The following is a 23,973-nucleotide window of genomic DNA, read 5'->3' on the forward strand; positions in this document are numbered from 1 at the left end:
GGCAGTCCGGAGCTCTACTGTTGTAGGGGACGGTGATGTTCCAGCCGCTTTCTCCACTCTCCGCCCCCTCTGCTGCCGTCTCTCGGCCGGACCAGGGGGCTGCTTTCCATGCAGCGGGGCACGCCGTGCCCCTGGTAGGCTGCGGGTCTCGGTGCGGGTCGCACCAACGCGGTTGGGCCAGGGGAAGAGGCTCCGCCTCCCACTCCCCTGCGTCGCACCGGACCCGAAACAGAAGCGGGGCAGGGGGCCCGCGGCCATGGATATGCCGCCGGTGCGTCACCTGATGGTGCTGGAAGGCGCCGGAGGACGGGCGCAGAGCGGAGCTCTGGGAGGGAGCCTCGGGAGGGCTTCAGTCCAGCAGCAGAGTTGCTCAGATCACCGCCACAGCCACCTCCTCATGCGGCGGGTAGAGGCTTTGAGTGTAATGTAATGCGGCGGCCGCCAATTTGGAGCAGAGGCGCTGGGGCCGCACCAGTGTCCCCTCAGGATTTCGCCGGGTCCCGCCAGTCCCGCTTGGTGAAAATCTGCCTCCGAGTGCATGAACCCCTTCGGAGCCTGGGATACCAACAGGTAATGATCGGCGGTCAGCCTCACCAGGTCATTGTTGGCGTGCGGACGCGGACAGGAGCACTTAGAGAGCTTGACCAGCCATCTTGGCGCCAAGCCACGCCCCCCATGAATTCCCCTGCATTCTCTTATTTGATAGCCAAACTACGGAACTCACTACGGAAGGAAATCAGAACGACGGAAGATCACCTAATTCAGAAAACAACTGAAACTCTTGTTATTCAACTCACCTAGACAAACATAAGAATTCGCACAAGCACAAACTATACCCTGCATCCGAAGCAAAAATGGGACAATACAGATTGAAGAATCAACAATAAAATCACCACACAGCCAGAGCCAAACAAACCAACTAAACAGCCCTTTGCTCTTGTCCACTCCAGCATACCTCCCCACATACTACACGCCCAAGGGTCAGCAAAACTGTACACAAAACACACAAACCACATACCCAGTGCTAACTACGACAAGACCAAACAACCGCAAACAACAAACAACCCAGACACTGGATGCTACCCCTTCAGACACAAGCCCAGTGTACACAACAAAGCACACCCAAAAAGCTGACACGCACAGATGCCAGTTCCTCCTGGTTTTTCGGGCATCAATAGAATGGCACAACCTCTATCCTATCCCGTTCCCCCATTAACCAACCCCACCCACTTCTCTTACAGAGCCACTTGAGCACCTGAGAACATGCAAATGGCAATGGTGCACAGTATAAATCATCATAACATATCTTGTCATGAGTGCTGAAGCAGAGGCCTTTCATCAATGCAATCTTGAGATCCAGCCTGGTAGTATCCCTAAATACTTTTTAACCAAAGGCAGAACTTCTGCTTAACCAGAGACAAACAGGAAAACAAAAGTGACCCAAGACTTCTCCTATATCAACCAATGGTGACAGAAAATGTTCCAGATTGCCCTGACTTAATTAAGGGTTGTTCACTGAGTTCAGGGGGCCTGGGTAGAACCTGTTTTAGAGTGTGCCTGCTCCTTATTCATTCCTAAAGCAAAAAATACACTTCGAGCAATCTGGACCTGGCCTTTGGTATTGGAACCTATGTCTGGATATATTGCCTGGGTTCTACCGGGAAAACTATGGTATGTAAATGGCCGTTGCCTAGCCGGAAGACAACTTACGTAAATTGCAAGTGATTTGCACGGACTCCAGGATTAGTGGTACATCAAGCCCATTGTGCCCTCTGGGAGAACTGTGAGTAATATTGCAATGTGTCCTTTAAATATACAAGAACTAGTTTACTTGTCTTGAGATTTCAAAAAAGAATTCTAGGATAGGGACTGGATTTATAAAACTTAGCTCTGAATATGTGTGTGTCGTATAAGCCCATAAAGCCTATGTAAGATTTTTTAACATTTTCCCCCCACGTTAGGTGCCTGTTAGGGTCATATTACTTAGGCAGTAAACATGCTGAAGCGTGGGTTCCGATTTGGACAGCAAACTATTTTCATTTTATAGGTGTAGACATTGCTTTACCTATTTTTTTAGTATCTTTACTTAATACCTGTGTGTTGATAAATAACACCAGTAATTTTGTACTTACCTGTGTGGACATTCTATATTGTGCCAAACAATTGCAGATCTGCTTGGTTTCCCGGAACCCTACCCCAGTAGTGGGTTTGAAAACCTCACCCTGGAAATTTGAGCTTAGCTGGCCAACCCTGCATGGTCACTAAAACAATACATTATTATTATTATTATTATTAATACAAAAGTGCCCAGCTGTGGCTTAGTGGGATGGGCTATAATCCAGACCCTTTGTGTCTATAACTAGGCAGAGCTTAGACCATATTAGAGATTCATAATGTCAAAGTTGCGAGAAGATCGTGGAGAGATGAGACGTCTTTGAAGATCAGGAGGTGGCTGGGAGGCGGACTCCTGATCCTCCTGAAGGGAATACACTGCTTCTCTGTGTTGGAATCCTGCTTCATGCTCCACCTTATCTTCCATTTGGAGGGAATTTCAAGTACGCTGTGCATGCAGCCTCCTGGTGCTCCCCCTAAAGCTTCCTGGATCCGGGGTACTCGCCAAAACTGAAGTAGAAGTCCCTACCTCTTGCTACGTGCAGCTCCCACTCCTCATGGGACTTTCCTGCTTTCTGTCCTGAAGCTTTCTATCATCACACAAGCATCCTGGTAACCAGTTTTAAAGGGTCACTACTATGTTTCCTGGTTGCTGCTTCTGCAATCATCATATGCTCTTCCTGGGTCATCCTGAGGGAAGTCATCTAACATAGTGATGTTATCTTAACCCAGCCATCTCCAAGTGCTCTTCTTGCAGACCCTACCTCAGAGTCAAAACTAAACATCCAGAATGACCTCTGCATCTGTGACCCAGAGGCTCCCTTGACTGCTTCCAATGGTTTTGATCACATTTAAGGGATCCTCTGACATTAGATCCATCACTGGACTTGTCTTCTTGGGTCTTTTTCTGCAGTCCTACTTCAAGTTCCCCTGACAGCTACATTTACTGCAAAGGAGCTATTGCTCTACCTATGCAACCCTAATTCGCCTGGCCTCTTGTCACTGAACCTGGGCCTAGACATTCTCAGTGGTGAGGGGCTTCTAATAGCTTTTCAAGACAAATGTAGCCTCCTCCAAAGCTCCTGTGAAATGCTGGACATTTTACCTTACTTTCCATTTTTACTACATGCTGCCTACAAACATTGTCCCATTGCACTCTCTGGACAATCCTTTAAACTACTTAATTGGTTTACTCACATGTAAAACTGTGCTTCATATATGTTTAAAAATTAACTGTTTTGTTTTTTTAGGAACCTTATTTTAATACTCGCCTTTGAATTTTGAAGTACTTACATTTGTGAATTTTGACACAAGGCTAACAGCAGGTTCAAAATCAACCCACTAACACCAGAGGATACTTGAAAAATGTCCCTAACAATATCCCAAAAGTAGAGAGAAAAGGGTGTGAGACATAGGAGTACTGTGCTTTTGGCAGCGGTACACAATCATATCAGGCTTACAGTTATTACACTTAGTACCTATGCAAAATGTACATCAGCAGTTCCGAAGAGGGTGGAAAGTGATAATATGAGCAACAGAATGAAAGTGGGAGCAATTGAATAGAAAGCATGAGTATTGAAGGGATCCGGTTATTTATAAAGACTAAGGTGAAAGCGGAATGCGATATGGGCATATGGCTCGCTAATATAAAACCCTTGCATAAAGATGCAAAACAGAACAAAAGTTATTGAGTGTGAATACAAATATGTAACAAATGCATAGACATGAGAAGGGGTACGATATTGGGTATAGGCAATAACAATGGCGTAAATCGTGTCTTTGGAAATTCATTCATACAGTGTTGAATTGAATTGCAGGGGTGGCCGATTTCAAGCATCCTGTGGACATTTGGGAAAATAATCTTGCAGGCTACCGAAGAAGGGCTAGGCTACTGTCACTTTAGAAGAGGTTCTTAGATTGAATGACAAAAGCAAGCCATGTCACTCTGCTATCTATTTTATGGCGATCTGGTAATTTAACCCATTTCCACTGAATGTGCACACCACACTGGATTCACCTTGCAATGTTTTAGATTTTGTGTCGATGTGTATTATTGCATACAAAATGGATTTCTTCTTTTGAAGGGATTCATAAAAGAAAAGAAAATGTTTAAGTTGCATTGAAAATATATCAATTCCATTTTTCTCATACTCCCACCTCCAATGAAATGGGAGGTAAATGGTAATCAATAGCACACAGAATTCAGAACTCTCGCGCTGGCCCTCTGATGACAGTCTCAATTGTAAACCACACAGGGGGCTTCATACAAATTCTATACTTGTAATACATGTGAGGGCCACCGACTGGTTTACACTGCCTGCCTGGTTAAAATTATGGTGCAATAAGGCGAAACTTTCACATATGATTTTGAATCATTCAACCTCCCATGAGATGAATTGTACATCCATTCCATGGTTATCTTTTGTAAAGAAATCTTCGTCCAAGATAAATGCTATCGGCTATTTTACAAACCCAACTATAACAACTTTGATACCCCTAAAAATGATGGAGAATCCAAAATCATTTCCAATGACAGAACGCGAAAATAGTCAGCAAATAGAGCCCATGTCGTCCTTTCACTTAACAAGACTACGGGATACCTACTATGTACCAATTTCAAATACGAGCTGGTCTGGACTTCCAGGATCCGATTTAACCTATCACCAGGTGATTACGGCGGAATGGCATAGCAAAGTTATCTATAGAGTGCATTTGGTAAACTGCATACTGTGTAACGCCCCCGTAGAAGGCCTAGTGCAGTTTTTCTTTTTCTGTTCTATATACTCATACATTACCCTACTAGCATTGTTGCGCAAAATAACCATTAGGCAATGCAGGCCAGCGCTATGTGCGCTACTAATGGCTGATTCTCATCTGATTGCTTGGATCCTTATGTTCTTAAGGGGGGCACTCAAATTAAGAGATAGCTTGACAACTGTCTACCCTAGCTAATTTCTGCTTACAACATTTGTTTCATGTCTTTTGAACTTATGTTTGGCATGAATGAGTTATATATGCAGCATATTTAGGAATAATAGAACTGTGATTTTAGAAGTATTTTGATAGACTGCTCTTAGTGATTATAAGGGACGTGTTTGAACTTTAATGGATCAATTGTTTCCAAATAAAGGTATTGACTGACTGACTATGAATAGAAACTATTCGCCAAATACCAAACCACAGGAACATTCCCTGTAAGAAATATTAGCATGAAACTGAAAAACTACTTAATTATAGAGCATACGGGAATGCCATTTTTCATGCAGTGTAACAAAGGAATAATCCTTTGTTAAAATATGCTAATGTTAAAGGATATTTGTACCACTCTATCACCACCGGAGTTGGTCCCCTAATATAATGGTGATCAAACATTAAATAATTATTTGGCCAATGAAAAATAAGAGGTCTTGTCGATTTCAAATTCACAGTGACTCCTAGCTTTCAAAGGTTAGGAAGGCTTTACATTTTCAAATGAACATATGTATGGAAAAACACTAGACAGTTATGAGGAAAGTAGCTATAGGCCAGACCAAGTCCATTACCTTAGTTATGAAATACGGCTCCGGCAGGCAGTATCCATTCATGACATTGATCAAATTGTCTAAAACACTATGAAAAACTTGGTGGAGTTTCTCACCAACAATCGGCAAATTTTGTTGTGGAAGAAGGACTCCTGTGTGCAGCTGTGCCTATGAAAACAAAAAACAAAACAAGAATTCATTATTGATACTAATGTGGAAAATCAGGCAAACCAGGATTGAGATTTCATTTATTAATGTGCCTTAGTGTGCACACAGTCCCTTTAACCCATTATTGTTACAACGGATTCTCCAAAACCTCATGTTCAGGGTGTGGGGTAGCTTCCCAATCTTAAGCAAAAAATGTCTGCACGGTTTCCATGGCTCGCCTAGCTCTAGTCAAGCAGTTATGGTCAATTCCTGGGTGGTATTATGAAAATATGATTTACATTGCACGAAAATGTACCAGAAGGTTCAGAAAGTCTGAGTAAACTGCAAAGTCAAAGGTCAAACCCAGTTTTTAGAAAAGCAGGTTTAGGGGAGGGGGGGTGTGGCTTGGCGCCATGACAGTCGGTCTGGCTCCGTAAGAGCTCCCGGCTGACGCCACACATCCGCGCAAAATGCCCCGGTGATAGAGAACCCTGATAGAGTTTGATCATCGCACCTGAAAATTAAGGCGATACGGCATATTTCGATCCAAAAACTATAGCTCTTCGACGGATGGAAGCCAGAGATCCCTGCTCCTGAACCCGCGCCGGGTGCTTCGGCAGCCAAAACGGCAGCCACCACCAGACTACGTAGTTAGAGGCAGCCTGGCACCCCGGAGCGCGGCAGGCCTCGGGTCGGGTGAAGCAGGGGGGACCCCTCCAGGAGGTGGCCTCAGATGTAGCAGTGATAAACGGGGAGCCCTCCCGCACACGCCCATCCGGGGCGGCCAACGCCGGACAAGCAGCAGACCTGCTCCAGACCCGGTGCACAGGCGGGGAGCCGAGCCAGTGAACCCTGTGATCTGCGACGGACCCGGCATCCGCAACCGAGGAAGGTGCAGTGCAAAGCGAGTGGAGACAGCCCTGAGTCCTGATCTCCCAGCAACGTGGGATCAAGGCCGAGCTCCTCGCTGAAACCTCAACTCCCCGGCGGGGCATCCCAACGCGGGAGACGACGGGCCCCCTTCTGAGGTCCGCGGCTGGGTGGACCCAGGGTCTCCGACACAGCTAGCAGGCCGCTCTGTCCCGTGGTGCTTAGGGCCACAGTGATCTGTGAAAATCTGCAACAACGACCAACGGCTACAGAACGGGAGGGCACAACGCGGGGAAAACAAGTACTCTCTTCCTCCCATCTGCACCGGCAACTCAACCCCCGCAGGAACAACAGCGGCTGGGCCTAAATCGCAGCAGGCGGTGCAACTGGAGATCTAAGGCACACCATATCCTGGAGGTGAGGGCGCTTCGTGTTCAATTGGGTGTCTGACCATTCGCCAGATTCACCTGGGGGTAGGGCCTCGCGCTGAGACGAGGACACATGCAGCTGGCTTGAGGCCCCCCTAAGCAGCAGGGGCCTGCTTAGGGGGGCCTCAAGCCAGATCGATGAATTAAAAGACAAAGGAAAGATGACCATCCTACTTCTACTCGACCTCTCTGCGGCCTTTGATCTGGTGGATCACTCCATACTTTGTAACCACCTATCCTCAGCTGCCCATTTCTCCAGTTCTGCAGTTGCCTGGATCCAATCTTTCCTTGCCAACAGAACTATGCGCGTGTTCTCACCGTCAGCAGCTGCTGATCCCATCCCCATCACCTGCAGAGTTCTTCAAGGATCCTGCGTCTCGCCCACTTTGTACAACATTTTTACAAAGCCACTATTTGACAAACTGGACCGTCTGGGTGTCACCTACACAAATTATGAGGATGACCCTCAGATACTCCTACCCCTTTCAGGAACCTATGATATAGACGTTGTGCGGATTAACAAAGTCTACATCATCATTCAGGCATGGATGGCCACACATGGCCTCTGCCTGAATGATGATAAGACAGAATTACTCCCAGTCGGATCATCTAACAACCTTCTCAAACTAAGTCCTCACTACACAAATATCCTCATCGATGGAAACAGTATACCCATTGCCAAACATGTAAAAACTTTAGGTTTCTACCTCGATGCCCAGTCTAACCTAATTAAGCAGATTAACATGACCTCATCGGCCACAGCCTACACAGGCAAGTTGATCAGAGCCTGTAGACCGTTACTATCCCCCACCAGCTGCCTTACTCTGGCGAGAGCACTCATACAATCTAAATTGGATTATTGCAACAGCCTTTATCTAGGAGCAAACAAAACCATCTTAAATAAACTCCAGATCATGCAAAATAACGTGCTCAGAGCAGTGTTGAATATTCCTAAAGAGAGTACATATTAGAAATTAGAAAGCACTACAGGTGGCTCTCTATACATGACAAAATTGACTTAAAAATGATCTACCTCACTCATAAAGCGCTTAACCACCAAGCCCCCCCCCCATCTCACAGATAAATTCACATGGAAGATCCCCAACAGAATCACTAGATCATCCAACATACCATGTCTGGCGGTGCCCAGATACAATCTAAAAAGAGCCAGAGGCTCTAGCTTCCCGGTATTAGCCGCCCAGCTCTGGAACACTCTCCTTCAGAATATTCAGACTATTCAAACCTTCAACAAATTCAGAAGCCATGTTATCTCATGGATACTCAACAAAACATAAAATGAGAGCTCTTGATACCACCGACCGTTAGGAGGTCTATAGTACTGCTGTGACCTATGTATAATATGTATCATGTTTTAATATGTATATATGTACTATTGTAATTTTTTCCTTGAATGCGCAAACTGTATTCAGATACATAACTGTATTTACTATGTCTTGTAACCATTACTATCCTCTAGCGCCCAATTACCTCCGGGTCAGGTGCGGAATATAAATAAAATAAACAAACAAACAAACAGCAGCAGCTCAGCTCGCCGGAGGGACACGGGGGGGGGGGCGGGGGGGCTGCTGCAGGAGCGGCCACTCCGCAGCTCCCTAATCACACAATTTAAAAACTGGCAGCAAGAGTCACAGCCAAACCACGGCTCACCCACAACACAGAACTGCAGCAGCGAGACGCACCTGAGGAGGACACAGGGGAACGCCCAGCAACCTATGCATAAATAGGGGGGACCAGAAGCAACCGACCCTCCCCCTCCCCAGGCTCACAGGCAGTAAGACAATATCCCCGCCGGTGGCCCAACATCACCAGCAGAACCACAGCGCCACCTGACGTGCGGGGCCACCCGGACCCACTGAAAGTACCAAAAGCAGAGGGTGACAGTTCCCAAGGGGGACACCAAAGACTCACCAGGGACGCACCTGCGAAGTGGTCCCTTGCCACAAACACCCCACACCCCTGAATGAGACTCCTTGCGAGCAGCCACAACTAAGCCACAGCTAAGCCCCAGGGGTCGAAACAACCCCCGGAGGACACAAGACAAGCCAGCGGAGACTTCATCCTCATGCCCGCTTGGCGCCCCCCGCCCATACTGGTTCTCCTATAAACTCCAACCAGATAGCCCTACAACCGCGACCCACAGAACACCCACATCAGAGCCGGACAAAGACCAGTCAGGACCCGCCTAAGCAAAAGAAACCCTCCCCCGGGGCACCACAAGAACCGTCCTCCTCCCCAGCATGACGAAGGTACCTAAAGCCACAAAACAAACGGACATCTCTACCCTACTGGCGACCCCAAGTACAGACAAGCCCAAGAGAGGAGACCGACCTGAGGCGACGGCCGCAATCACACATGTGGAAATGGACCCAGCCCCCATGGCACAGTCAGTGACCAAATCGGACCTACAAGAGCTAGTACAGGCCCTCACCAGAAGGGCACAGAAGAGGTCATGAAAAAGATCACAGTCTTAGAAAAGCGGATGGGAGAAGTGGAGGCAAGAACTGAAGAGGTGGAGGTGACCCTGTGCGAACATGGCCATAAAATCGGGGAGGGCACAGACAGAATCACAGCACTCGAAGCCAGCTGTGAAGCAATGGAACTGAGGCAGGAAGATGCTGAAAACCGCTCTCGCCGGAACAACATCCGCCTGAGAGGAATCCCGAGGACAATCTCGGACGCAGACCTGACTATGTCAACAAGCTGTTTCGCTTCATCCTAATCCTCCCTGACGAGGCCCCTCTGGAACTGGATAGAGTGCACTGAACGAGAGCCAGAACAAATACAGCCACCCCGCCCGACGTCCTCGCCAGAGTCCATTTCTATAAAGTGAAGGAGGAAATCAGGCTGGAAGCCAGGGACTCCCCTTGCATCCTCTTCAGGGACACATCCATCTCCCTATAGCAGGACCTAGCCACTATAACACTCGCGAAACCTTTACGGTCTGGTTCAGGGAAAAGAAAACCCCCTACCACTGAGCATTCCCCACGGCCCTGTCATTCACCTGGGAGGAAAACCCCTCCTAATCCGCACTCTACAGGAGGGAGAGAGGCTCCTAAACCCCGCCCCAGAAGAGGACAACCACGTCCAGGACACATCAGCCCAGACTGGACCAGAGTGGAAAGACGCTGCAGGCTCCGCGGACCACCAACCAAGAGCAAGCCAAATGGCTAGAACTGAACGCACCTCCCGTCGAAAGTAGAAGCCCACGACAACGACCACACCCCAAGATAGTACAGATCATACAACCCTGGGAACTGCTGGTTGTGGTCCTGTAACGTCAGAAGACCGCTGTTTCACCAAATAACAGTTGAGGCGCCGTTGCCTCCAAGTTATGCGGATGTGTTGGCCCAGCCAGATGCCCTGTTGGCCGAAGGCTGACTTTAAAGACTTGGATTGTTTGGGAGGGGTGCGAGGATGGGGGACAATTATCAGATACTTAGCAATCAACAGGGGAGTCGACTCACCAGAGGAATCTCAGCATGGGCAACCTAAGGAACACAAACACCACCACCCTGAAGTATGGAGACCACTAAAGAACTAACCATGATAACGTGGAACATGCAGGGACTAAATTCACCCAGAAAAAGGAAGTCTGTGGAGCATAGACTGAGCCAGCTAGAAGCAGACATTGTGTGCCTCCAAAAAACACATCTTCTGCAACCGGATGAGAGGAGGGTAAACTTCCGACAATACCCCACGAAACTCTTCGCCCCCTTGGGCCAAAAAAAGGGGAGTGGCTATACTCAGCCAGGCGGTACCACTAACCCGAATCTCGGTCAAACGAGATCCGGCGGGGGGATACCTGCTACTCAAGGGGCTCTTGATTGATCTACCGATCACCATAGCAGCAATATATGCCCCGAAACATCGGACAGGACCGCTTTCTCAGCAGCATCCTCCCCACGATCACCTCCTTCACGGAAGGGCGCCTCCTAATCGGAGGAGATTTCAATCTCACCCCAGACCCTAACATGGACAAGACTCTCCCGCCCTCCAGGGAGGACTTTCCCCAGGCGCTGGGAATGGCAGAATTTCTGAGGGAGACATGCACGGTTGACACCTGGAGACTGGTCCACCAAGGAGAACGAGACTACACATTCTACTCCCATGTACACAGGGGCTACTCAAGGACAGATCTCCTGCTGATGTCAAGCGCACTCTTCCCCTGCATCGAAGACATACAAATTGGTCGCAGAGTCATATCTGACCACACCCCAGTCATAGCCAGCCTACAAGTCGAAGGCCTTCCAGCACCTCCACAGAGAGCCTGGAAACTCCAAGACTACGTCCTAGCAGATATAGCATCCAGCACCGAGCTCCAGGACTCCCTTGCAAACTATTTCACAGACACCTCAGCTAAAGGCACCTCAGAAGCCATGGTCTGGGACGCAATGAAGCCAGCCATCAGAGGTCTGGCGATCAACTGCACAGCAGCACATAAGAGGAGGCACCAACTCCAACTCCCCAAGCTGGAAGCAGAAGTGGGTGAAGTAGAAGAACGATACAAAATACGCCAATCAGTGAAGGTAGGCAGATAACTCAAAAAAGCAAAGGTAAAATTCAAAATGCACTTGGCAGATCGGACGGCCCGAGCCCTAGCCTACACAAAGCAATACTACTATATAAACAGCAACAAGGCCAACCGCCTGCTAGTCCAGAAGCTCAAGAAGCTACACTCCCAAAACAAGATACTAACGCTTCAAGACCAAAGGGGCAAGCCCTGCTGCACAGAAGCAGAGAAGATAGAAATTATCACCAAGTACCATAAGGGGATCATTTCCGGACCTGCCACGAGCAAGGAAGCACAAGCCCAATACCTGCGATCAGTCCAACGAGACCCCTTGCTCCCGCAGCTCGATGCCCTAAAACTCAATCACTGCGGATGAAGTAGCAGACACAATCCGATCGGTGAAAAACACAGCCCCAGGACCTGACGTCTGACAGCTCAATTCTACAAAAAGTTCTCCCCTGTCCTGGCCCCCCACCTTGCCTCGCTGTATAACACCTTTCTGAACTCCGGCTCCGTCACCCCCTCAATGGAGGAGTCCCTGACGTTACTGATATTGAAACCGGGGAGAAACCCAGAACTCTGCTCCTCATACAGACCAATCACGCTACTGAACAACGACGCAAAAATCTTCTCAAAGGTTTTGGCAAGCAGGTTGGCAAAATACCTCCCAGAATTGATCCACCCAGACCAGACGGGATTCATCCCAGGCCGAAGCACCTTCGACAACACCAGGCGCACCCTAAACGTCATCGAATCCGCAGGCAGGACAGGTGAACAAATGGCAGTCCTGTCGCTAGATGCAAATAAAGCATTCGACTTGTTGGACTGGGGATACATAGATGAAGCCCTAAAACACCTAGGCATCGGCCCAAAGTTCCGGAAATGGACCCTGGCCAACTACCAGCACCCAACCACGGCACTGAGGATAAACGGCACCAAATCATCCATAATCCATATTACTAGAGGCACACGGCAGGGCTGCCCGCTATCCCTGCTCATTTTTGCACTGTCCATGGAGCCGTTCGCCTGCAGAGTTCATCAAAACCCCTTAATATGCGGACTAACAGTGAGGGGGGTGGGGACATACAAAATAGCTCTGTAGGCAGACGAAGTCCTATTAACCCTCACCAAGCCCAAGTCATCCCTGGAGGCGCTGTGGAGCGAATTGGCCAGCTTCGGAGCGGCCTCCGGGTTCTCTATCAATCCCGAAAAATCCACAGCCCTAGGGATTAACACCCCAGAAGGCATGATAGACACACTAGCCGGCGGCCACCCCCATCCAGTGGGCCAGCTCACACTTCACCTACCTGGGGGTAAAGATACCACGGAAAATGGAGGAAGTGTACAAGCTAAACTTCCCCCCATTGTTCAAGGAGCTCCAGTCAGACCTAGTAAGATGGCAAAAGCAAGATGTGTCATGGCTAGGAAGAATAACAGCAGTAAAAATGAATATGGTACAAAGAGTGCTATACCTTGGCCAGGCCCTCCCAATCGCCATCCCCAGGAAGCACCTACAGAAGCTCCAAAGAAACATCATGAAATTCATCTGGGAGGGCAAGAAGCCGCGAATAGCCAGAAGGGTGGTGACGAGGAGCAAGGGATCGGGAGGCCTGGGGGTCCCAGAAATGGAAAGATACTGCCTGGCCGCCGAACTCTCATCGGCATTCACCTGGAAACTAACCACCAACAGGCCTCACTGGGCGAAACTAGAGGAGGACTGGTGCCGAAGCCCCCCAGAAGCGCTACCACACATCATCAGACCCATTGACCCCACCAAAGAGGGGTCGCTAACCGCAACCAAGAACACAGTGGAAAGTTGGAGGAAGGCAGCCAGGCGATGGAACTGTGGGAGCACAATAGGCCCCCTATCCCTGATCTGGGATAACCCGGACTTCACCCCCGGAACAACCCCCAATAATTTCAACTGTTGGAAAACAGGAGGGTTGAAACACGTGGGAGACTTCTAAGCGGAAGGATCCCCGCTAACATTAGAAGAATGCAAGGGGAAATTTGGGGTGCCGGAAACAAAGATTCCGCTATGCGCAGATCCGACACTGGCTCTTGCACGAGCCCATGAAATCTCAGGACTGCAGAGACCTAATGGCGCTGGAACCAACGCTCACAACGCCTCCCCCCAGAGGGAAAACATCGGCCTTATACGGACTACTGGACAGAGGAGATCCCAACAAAAAGGAGGCTTACATGGAAAAATGGGAAAGGGACATTGGTAGAATAATTGAAAAGGAAGAATGGGGGCACATCAGGATCAGAACACAAAAGAGCTCGAAATGCGTCACCAAAATGGAAGGGGCGATCAAAACTTGCTACAGATGGTACCTAATCCCAGAGACCCTGAACAAGAGCAACCCAGCGATCTCCCCGCGATGCTGGAGGGGATGCACAGACACAGGTACGCTGTATCACTTGCTCTGGACATGCCCAATGTCCACAAAGTACTGGAAGGAGATTCTGGACCTCATCAAGCAGATCACAGGCCTAACAATTCCATGGGACCCAGGAATAGTCCTACTGGGCAGCACAGGAGATGGGCAATTCCCCCTAACTGGCAACTTGGCAAGCCTGTGCACACAACTTCTCACAGCGGCAAAGATAGCTATAGCAAGACTATGGAAACATCCAGAGGGCCCCGCAGTGAGCCTGTGGTGGGCCAAATGATGGGACATTGCAGTCGCAGAGAAAATAACCGCCACCTGCCTGGGAAATAGAAATAAGTTCTTTGACACCTGGGCCCCCTTCCTAGACTACGCGGAACAGTTCCCCGGAATGGCAAGAAAACCACTGCCCCTTCACTGGCTAGACAAATACGATTAACGTAATCCGAAAACCAGTCCCGAGGCCTATACCCCCCACCCCCCCAAGAGCTGTTAACTCGGATCCAGTAGAAGTAGAGCGCAGGGCGAACCACTAGAAGCGCCCCACCTCAGACGATGACCAGCTCGACCTCCCTGCGAAAGACAATTGTCCAATACAACACCCCCAAGACCTACAGCACCCCCGATTATCCCTCCCCCAATGGACCCCCTACGCCCACCTGATTATGTGTTGGTTTGTTATGTTCATCTCTAAACGAATTGTACAATAAGTGAATTGACGCTCTTGAGACGATTGTTTACTGTTAAAATCAAATAAAAAGATTGATTGACAAAAAGAATAGCAGGTTTGATCAAGTGTACCGTGCAGGTATTTTTGGATAGGAATCAATGGAAGAAACTGACCAGTTTATGACTGGTGGAGCAAAATGCTGGTTTTAATACAGAGTTATCCAATAATAACTATATAGTACAATGTTAAAGATATAACTTTCCTACGAGATCACTCATTGCCTCTTCAAATAGGATCTCTGTGCAGAGAGGTTTGTGATTCGGTATCCAATTCTTGGGTCTTCACAAGGTGAAACATCAATGGTGGCAGTTTCAGTGTTCCAGTCCAATGATTCTGGTGGTGCAGAGGACATCCTGCAATCAATAAATACTGCTTTGGAGTCACTGGTGTTACAGTAGTGTCAAAGAACAGATGAAAGGCTGGAGCTGGGGTATGGTGTAGCTCTCAGGCACAACTCTAATGCCAGTGAAGCAGAGCAGACTGTCCAGCAGAAGCAGCTCAGGAAGTGGACACCTCACTGTCCAGACATTACTTATTTTCTTTTTAAATTGTTCGTTGTCTCTGTAAGCAAGCACAGACCTATGGTGTGTTGCAAGAGTATTCAGTGTCTGGCGCTTCCACTTCTTCAGGTTGGGTTATTGCAGCAAGGGGGCATCAGGGATACTTGTGACTCAAGTAGGTCAGTCGGTAGAGGGAAGGGATTGCATGTTCCTCAGTTCTCTCCAACTGTTCTGAACTATGGTGTCTGTCGATATTACCATCAGAACATTTCTTGATAGAGTGCAGGGACCAGATGTTTCATCACAATTCCTCTTTGAGGAGTAGTTTTATCTCGTTTTGGGACTTGTTCTCATGTTCATCAAGTTAAGGATGCAGGCTCTCTGTCTAAATAGGAGATTGGGGCAGAAGGGTTCCAAATTACATGGTTGCATTAATTATTGGCTATCCAACAAGTGGGTGGCAGTCACATTACATTTTTGCCGTCTTCATCCCAGGCAGGTGCACTCTCTCCCTCAGTTGTGTATTCAGTTTGAATACAGACTTCATTCACAAACTGGTAATTTCTGGATCTGGCAAATATAGCAGTCACTCTTCGTGGCAGGCAGAAGCAACAACCATATGGCAACATTTGTTTCCCACTAACTGACTCTTGTAGGAAGCATCTGGCCATTGAACTGGGTACTGGATTTATGCAGCAGACAACGGTAGGTACAAACTGTGGTTCATCAGGCTATAATCTATAATACAATACCCAACAACATACTATAATCAAACAAAGCCTGCCACCAACCAGTCGAGCCCACACAGCCTTTGGGGCACCACAACCCTGTGGGACTTTGCCTCTCAGAGGCACATTCAGTAGTCACTTCCCCTGATGAGGCTCAGATGACTGTTCATCAGTGAAAAGTCAGGTAAAGTAGATATGGGAAAATAAACACAGGGATTCTCACTGCAAAGGTACAATGAACTTTCAGTCTCAACTATATTTCTTTTGGTTTTTCCAAAGCAATTGTGTTGATTTTAATATGAACAAAACCATTACTGGCATGGAATATTTCCAACACGTAAGAAAAACAGTACAAGTTGAGCAGTCCCATCCTATTATTTTTTTGCACATTTCATTTTATTTCGTTTTGCAGGACAACATCACAGAAGTACAACATTACCGTTTCAGACAGAGAACATGAAAGCATAACCACTGGTAACAGGAAAACCCCAACAGTCCCCCATTTACATACAGTTGCATGGGCAACGTTTCAGCACCCTAAGCCCGCCTCCCCCCATTGCTCCTTAGTCATCCTCTGAGCGGTGCCAGACCTTTTCCATTGCTCCACTGCTTTCCAGGTATTCCCCATTTCAGTTCTGTTCACTGTGAGATCCCTTTCCATCACCCCCTCTGGTGCCCAGTGTCAAATATTTGACAGTGAAGGGGTACCACTCCATTTCAGTCGGCCCGGCCTTCCGTGAAGCCCTGCCGTGATTCTTTCCATCAAGTAAATGATCTTGGATACATTCATCCATTCTCTACTGCTAGGCGTGCGTTCATCTTTCCATTTGGTGGCAATGCATGCTCTGGCGGCCAGGATAGAGCTGCTGTCATTTTAGGGAGCCTGAAGTATTCCCCGTCCTCCTCCTCAATCCCAAACAGAACTAGAAGGGGATTTGCATCCCTAGGTATCCCTTCCATGTCTTTGATCCAACTAAGGACCTCATCCCAGTAGGCCTGTATCTTAGGGCAAGCCCACCACATGTGCGAGTATTCCACCCTCCCTTCACACCCCCTCCAACACTGTGGAACATCCTGGACAGTATGACCAGGTCGTACTGCCATTGATGGAGGATCTTGATTGCGTGCTGTCTATACTGGCATGATAACAATGTCTTATGAGCGCCCCTGCTGCAAAGTCTGGCCCAGAGGGACTCACCCCCCTGTCCCTTTCCCATCGCCCACTCAGGTTCTCTGTATTCCCTCCTCCGCCCCCGCCAAGGCACCATAGATGGCCGAAATTAGCCCTCGAATTGTCGTACTCCTATCAAGCAACCTCTCAAAAGGGGTGAGCTCTCTACCCGTCTTATCCTGTATCCTTGAGTCCGTGAGTACCCCTTTTAGCTGCAGGAACAGGAACACAGAAAGTTTGCCTATGCCCAGGGCTTCTTCTAAGTCCACTATTGAAATGAATGTGCCCCCCTTGAAGAACTGCACTATCCTTTCCAAGCCCGCCTCAAAGCACTCCTGAAATCGTCCTGAGCTGGGCATGTTGACTCTTACCCACAGGTTACCCAGCAGAGAGGGCCATGTGGTGACCACATTCATGTCCGCTCCCTGTCTCCGGATTTCCTGTATAGTTCCCAGGATTGGGTGATCCCGTATTCTCTTCGGCAGTTTATTCCTGGGTACTCAAAACCATTCCCCAACCGTGGCCAGACTCATGAGGCCGTTATCCATCGCCACCCATTGGTGATCTGTCTGGGACCGCAACTGGGGGATTAGGACCCTGAGCTGAGTTGCCTTACAGTAGAGCCGCATGTCTGGAAGGCCGACACCTCCCTTCTCCTTTGGTAATGTTAGGGTAGACCTGGGGATTTTAGCCTTCTTCCCTTGCCAGAAGAACCTATGTAGCAGCCTCTGTACCTCCCGAAAGAACCCCTCTGGTATGTGTACCTGTAGCATTTGGAATAGGTATAGCACCCTCGGTAGGATCACCATTTTCATTGTGTTCAGGCGACCCATCCAGGAAATCGTAAGCTTTCCCCATTTTAGTATGTCCTTGTGTATTTTCTGCTTCAGTGGGGAGAAATTAGCTTTATATAAGCTTTCAATGTCTCTAGTGAGATTGACACCCAAATACCGCATCACAGACACATTAACCTCCAGCCCAAGCTGGGTGAACCTTCCGATATCCCCATCCCTACCCCTATACAGGGAGAAGAGTACAGACTTCTCCTCATTAATCTTCAGCCCGGCCATAGTGCTCAATCAAACGGAGAGTCGCTGAAATGGAATTCGGGGGTTCGCTCGGGTGTAGCAACATATCCTCTGCATATAAGGCGACCTTATATTCCACCCCTCCCATCTTTATACCACGTACCCCTGGGTCATCCCATATCTGCTGGGAGAGGGGTTCTATTGACAGAGCGTACAGCGTTGGAGAGAGGGGGCACCACTGCCTGGATCCCCTCCCGAGCAAAAACCCCCTTGAGAAACCCCCCTTCACCATCACTGAGGCCGTAGGAGATGCATACACCACAAGGACCCCCCGTAGGAGCCTCTCCCCCAAACCTAACTTTACTAGAACGGCCCTAGGAAAACCCCATTCCACCCAGTTGAAGGCCTTCTCTGCATCTATTGAAAGAAGGGACGGGCACTCCCGCCCATGGTCTGCGATGCGTGCATGAGGTGTAGTGTCTTCCTCATTGTGTCTGCTCCCTGTATCCCCATAATGAATCCCACTTTGTCCGAGTGAATTAGGCTTGGCATATACCCTTCCATTCTCGTGGCGATCACCCTGGTGTATAACTTAGCGTCCATGTTTAGGAGAGAAATCGTTCGATATGCCCCAAAGTTCCGAGGATCTCTACCCTCCTTGGGAATCACAGTGATCAACGCGCGGGAGAACGATTTGGGGCTTTGCCTGTATCGACTATGTGGTTAAACAGTTTTGTCATGAAGGGGAGTACGGTCGGGAGAAATGCCTTATAGAATCCAGAGGTGAAGCCATACTCCCCCTGGTGTCTTTCCCATCGGTAATCCTGCCACCGCCTTTTTAACTTCCTGCTCCGTTATGGGGGCTTCTAGTGCAGAGGATTCCTCCTCAGAGAGTTTGGGCAGGTTAACTGCCTCCAGATAGGCATCAATATCCTGTGCCTCAGGTGAAACCTCTGATGCATATAATGTCTTGTAGAAGGCTTCAAAAGCTTCTGGTATATACCCTCCCCTGTTTGACCGGCTACCCCATCATGCCCTCCTATTTCCGTGACCCACCTGTCCGCACGCTGACCCCTCAGTCTCGCGGCCAATAAGCAGTCCGCTTTGCCCACTTTTTTGTAGAACCTTTGTTTAAGGAAGAGCAGGCTGCGCATGACTTTCCCTTCTTCCAAGAGTCTCAATTCCTTCCCCTTACCTCTCACCTCCTTTATACTCTCCTCTTTTAGGGAGGAATCTCATAAATGGCTAATTTCCCTTACCTACCAAGTCCCTCAGCAGCTTTGCTGGATTTCTAGTATTTACTTTTTTCACCTGGTAAGACTGTGAGCCTTTTTCCCACTCTTACATGTGTTTTGCCATGTGTGTTTTTACCATTTTGTGTGTTCTTGGGCTCTGGGGCCTCACCTACTCCACGTGCACCACTTTTTGTGCATTACAAACCACCTTCAGTGCAGTGACACAGGGTTGTCTTTCAGACTTCCCACTGACTCCATTTTTCTGGGGCTCCCTACTGTCCCCCAGAAAATGTAAAGTTGCAATTAACTTTATGTAGTCACTTTAAACCACAGACCCAGTGCACCCCATCTTACATGGAGTACTGGAAAGGGTTAACACTTATCCCTTTTTGTCTGTGCCTCTTGGAACCTTGTTTCCCTCCCTTAACATTAAGACTTGGCTGGTGGCAGTGGTATCTACCCTAACTTTTCTACCGCAATTATCTTATATAAACATGGTAATGTTTTAGGCTATTATAGTAGCCTCGAACATAAACCCGCTTGACCAAATACATTTTATTTTGGTTCCGGCTGGGTTTATTCGCCATTTCTTTTTGTTAAAGTCCTTCTCGTGTTTTACTCTGCGTGCCAAACTGGGGATGATTCCTTTGTTCGCTGTCTTTTCGCGGGCTTCTGCACAGAAGCCCTCCTTAATGCGCCCGATAGTCTAGGTAGGCAGGATGTGAGGGAGGGATCTTTGGACCCATGCTATGGGTTCCCTTGGTAAACCAAGTCACACTCTTGTCTGATTGGTTAAGGGGACTGGCCTTGCCAGGCCAGCAACCCTGCTGTGTGATTGACAGCCAGGCTGTATGAATGGGGGAACACTGCATAAAAAGCAGGTCTCTGGGACTGGAAAGGCAGAGTCGCCACTGGAATGAAAGAGCCAACGAGGAACTGGAAGAAGAGGACCCCTACAACGACTGAACCGCCCAGTGAAGCCCTTCTGCAGGTCCGAATCTCCAAATCCGACGACAGGGAAGATCCTCCAGGAAACTTCTTCCCTTGAGCTGGTGGGACCAACCAGTTCGCCCAAACTACAAGCCAGAACCCCTCCTCTGGTCAAATTCTCTGTACAGAGCTACAGTGGGCCGGATAGCCAGGAAGGTCGGACCATGCTTGGGTTTTAAGGAGCGCACCTTTTATTTGTTGTTTGGAACTGCTGCTGGTTTCTTCCCTGGGTAGTACAGGACCCTCCAGTCTTCCTACTTCTGATCAGTCCGACAGTCTCTTCAGGAACCGTGAGCCTGCAGGAACTACCAGGAACGTCTGCCTCAGCTACAGCCCCCTCTCCGTTTTAAGGTACTGTGCAAATCCGGCTGTGCGTTTCGCCCAGCCGCGGTGAAAGTGTTTGAAATCTTTCTCAAATCCGAGGTCGTGTCCTTCTCTTCTCTTTGAACTAACTTTTCTACCAACCAACCGCGTCTGGAATCTGTGCCACAAACTTTACCGCGAACTACCCTGAACTGTGTGATCTTGAGCAAAATACTTTTGACCCATTGACTTTGGCCCTAAGCCTTTTCTAGCTGATCTCCTCACAGTAGTCTCTCTTGTTCAATTGCCCTGAGTACTTACCTGTTGGTTTTGCCTAATTTCTAATAACTTTGTCTTTCCCTCCCTTTTAAATTGCTGGAGTGCCATTTTGCTCCCACTTCATTTTGTGAGCTTAACTTGTCTGGAATTTAAGGGAAATGGTGTGGTGTATTTATGATTGTGATTTTGAACATGCTTAGAATAGTGAAATGTTATACAACTGTTGAGTAAATAAATATATATTCTTTTACTTAGAAACCTTGAGTTATACTCATGTTATCCCTGTCTGGGGGTGGCCTGTCCTCCTCTTTTTGAACTTCCTTATGTCAGCCTGAAACTTGCACAATCCTAACAACTTCCATAACACCTACTGCCAGTTGGGTTCCCCCCTCAGCCCTGCCCCCCACACCCACATTAAGGCACCTTTCCCTGTCGTGAGCTGAGAGGCTTACTTGGCGTCTGGACCTCAGGAGGAGCTGGAGCTTCCCCCCACTGCAGGAGCAGTGCCCCGCCTGGAAGTACCCCAAAAGGTACATCCTGAAGGAAGGTAGGCCACCCTGGCTCATTTCGCTGCATTTTTAATCCGGAATCTTAAATCTGGATTGCATCATTTTACCTGCCGGATCCCTTCCACAATTCTCGCCTGCACCCCGTATGCAGATCTACATCTTCAATTCTGCTGAAAGTGGCCTGTATTACACCTAGTGTACATTTCTCCATTACATGCCACAAGGTTTAGACTGCTTCAAAATGGCTGTGTGCCATTATTGATCACCTTCTTTGCCTTGACCCACAACAGGTTCAGAAACTCGACCTGATTGGGCACTTGCCTCTACTCCCCAACCAATTGCGAGCCGGCAGGCTCAAGCCGGCCCACACATGAAGGCACACGCATTCACACATTAAGGCACCTTTCCCTGTCGCGAGCCTGTCTGGAGCCGTTCGAGCCAAGTGCCAGGAGTCTTGCTCCCCTTTTAACAATGTTGCTTCTCCATGCCTGCCACAGTGTTCTTGATACCCCTGGGTAAGCTGTCTCTTTCACTACTCATCAATCTCTGCTCCTCCTGATTTCGTCTTCATGTTGACTGTGGCTGCGATACCCCTAATCACCAGTTCCACCTGCAAACATTGCCCTTGTCCGCTCTCTGTGAGCCATTACATTGCGCCACATAACTGTCGCCTGCAAAGTACTTATCGGCTGCTCCAGCCATCTGTATTTACCCTTAAGGGCCCTATTGGTTGTATAACATACGAGATACTTCTATCTAACATTGGCGCAATGCCGTCCATCTCGCTGTTGCGTGCCACATTCACTACTGCTGTTCAACCGCCATTTCCTTTCCCTGTATCTGAAGGCGTCTATTATTTGCTCACATTGCCACCGATATAGCGTTTCTTGCTGCCCGTAAAGTCGCCTAGTAATGACATGCGTATACTTAATACTGCTGCATAACGCTGAATTTACTATCCCTAAACCAACATTTAACATACTGCTCTAAAACGAATTTAGCGGCCTCATACATGCTGTGCTAACTCAATTTTTGCAGCCTCTACGTGCTATGACATATGAGTTTAGCTGCCTCTAACATGATGTTACAAACTGTATTAAGTGGCTCACTACGTGCTCTGCTAAGCTCTCTCAGTTCCTATTGACGTGTTGTGCAACATGATTCTGCTGCCTTTCTAATTGTGCTATGCTTACGGGATCCTAGTTGCCTTGCATGTGCTTTCTGTGGCTACACAGTGCTTTCTTGGGTTTGCCAATCCATATTTAGCTGATTTACTATGTGCTGCGCCTAAACTTTTATAGCTGCCTCTCACGTGTTTGCCAAATTGACTGTTGCCATTTGATTGTGATTTTTTGACATGACTTTAGTTGCACCTACATAAGGGTACAAACAAATTGAACTACCCATTACATGCTATGTGCCATGCTAAAACACTTCAGTTGCTGCCTTCAAGTGCTGTCCCAAAACGACGTTGTTGCCTTCTTACGTGCTATGTTAACACGATCTTAGTTGCATGTTACATAGTCCCCATAACAAATGGCCTGAGGAATTGCCTTATCGCCCATCGATACCTCTACACTTGCTCCCTAAGTTTAGACCCAATAGATCTCCCAACCTTTAGCACAATAATTACGTTAAAGTACAGTTCTATATACGACAGTACTTCTCCTCTGTGCCTCACGACCGCTTAATATGCTCCTGGGCCACTTAGCATTACCCTCACAGATGTTATTCACACTCCTGACCATATTAGCCTGGGCATCTTTACATACTGCCCACATACAGCTCCCTAGCTCCACTTCACCCACCTATCCCACTGGCAAGATGACAAATCCTGTTAATAGTTGCTCTATGAATCAGCCACCACCACAGATATCTCCTTCACAAAGCGACACTGTGGAATGGTTCCAGGCAAGTGACACACTACTTAGCGATTCACCCACACCCACTAATCCTTATCTAAATTCACCTCATTTATGGCTTGAACACTTCGTTAAGAAACCTCTACCTAATCAACCTTGCGCTTCGCACCTAAGAAACTACAGACTGGGCTCTAGAACTCCCCGTATCACCAGTTGTACGCAGAAAGCTTGCACCCTGACTAAATTACCTACTCAGAGTCACAGTCACTCTGAGCCTTCAACATCTCACTCTAAACCTATTCCCAACATCCTACCACATATTCCTAAAGTCACACCTATTAAGGGTGCGCTAATCAATGCTAGGTCCCTCCCTGCTCATGCATTGGACATTGCAGATCTTATAAAGACTCAAGATCTTGATTTTATCGCCATAACAGAAACTATGCTCCATGCAGCCTCCGGACCACTTCTCTCGCTCGCCATACCAACGGATTATTCTATCACTAGATGTGACCGTAATACCTCACAATCTAGAGAGGGTGGAGTTGCCTTTATTCATAAAAATTCACTTGCTCTTAGAGCGATGCCTAGCCAAAAGTTTCCCTCATCTGAGATAATTTCAGCCAAGCTTCCCAT

At 48.2% G+C, this 23,973-nt stretch overlaps 1 protein-coding gene across 1 annotated transcript in view; it reads right to left on the minus strand.

The window, feature by feature from the left end:
- Positions 1-23,973, minus strand: part of ACACB (acetyl-CoA carboxylase beta) — a 3,851,763-nt gene that overhangs the window by 2,539,971 nt on the left and 1,287,819 nt on the right. The window contains exon 20 of the mRNA XM_069619430.1: positions 5,655-5,801. Coding sequence (XP_069475531.1) covers positions 5,655-5,801 — 147 coding nt within the window. The remainder of the gene's footprint in view (positions 1-5,654; positions 5,802-23,973) is intronic.

The sequence above is a fragment of the Ambystoma mexicanum genome, chromosome 10 (genome assembly GCF_040938575.1).
Source record: "Ambystoma mexicanum isolate Mex_15411 chromosome 10, UKY_AmexF1_1, whole genome shotgun sequence".
Taxonomy (NCBI): Eukaryota; Metazoa; Chordata; class Amphibia; order Caudata; family Ambystomatidae; genus Ambystoma; species Ambystoma mexicanum.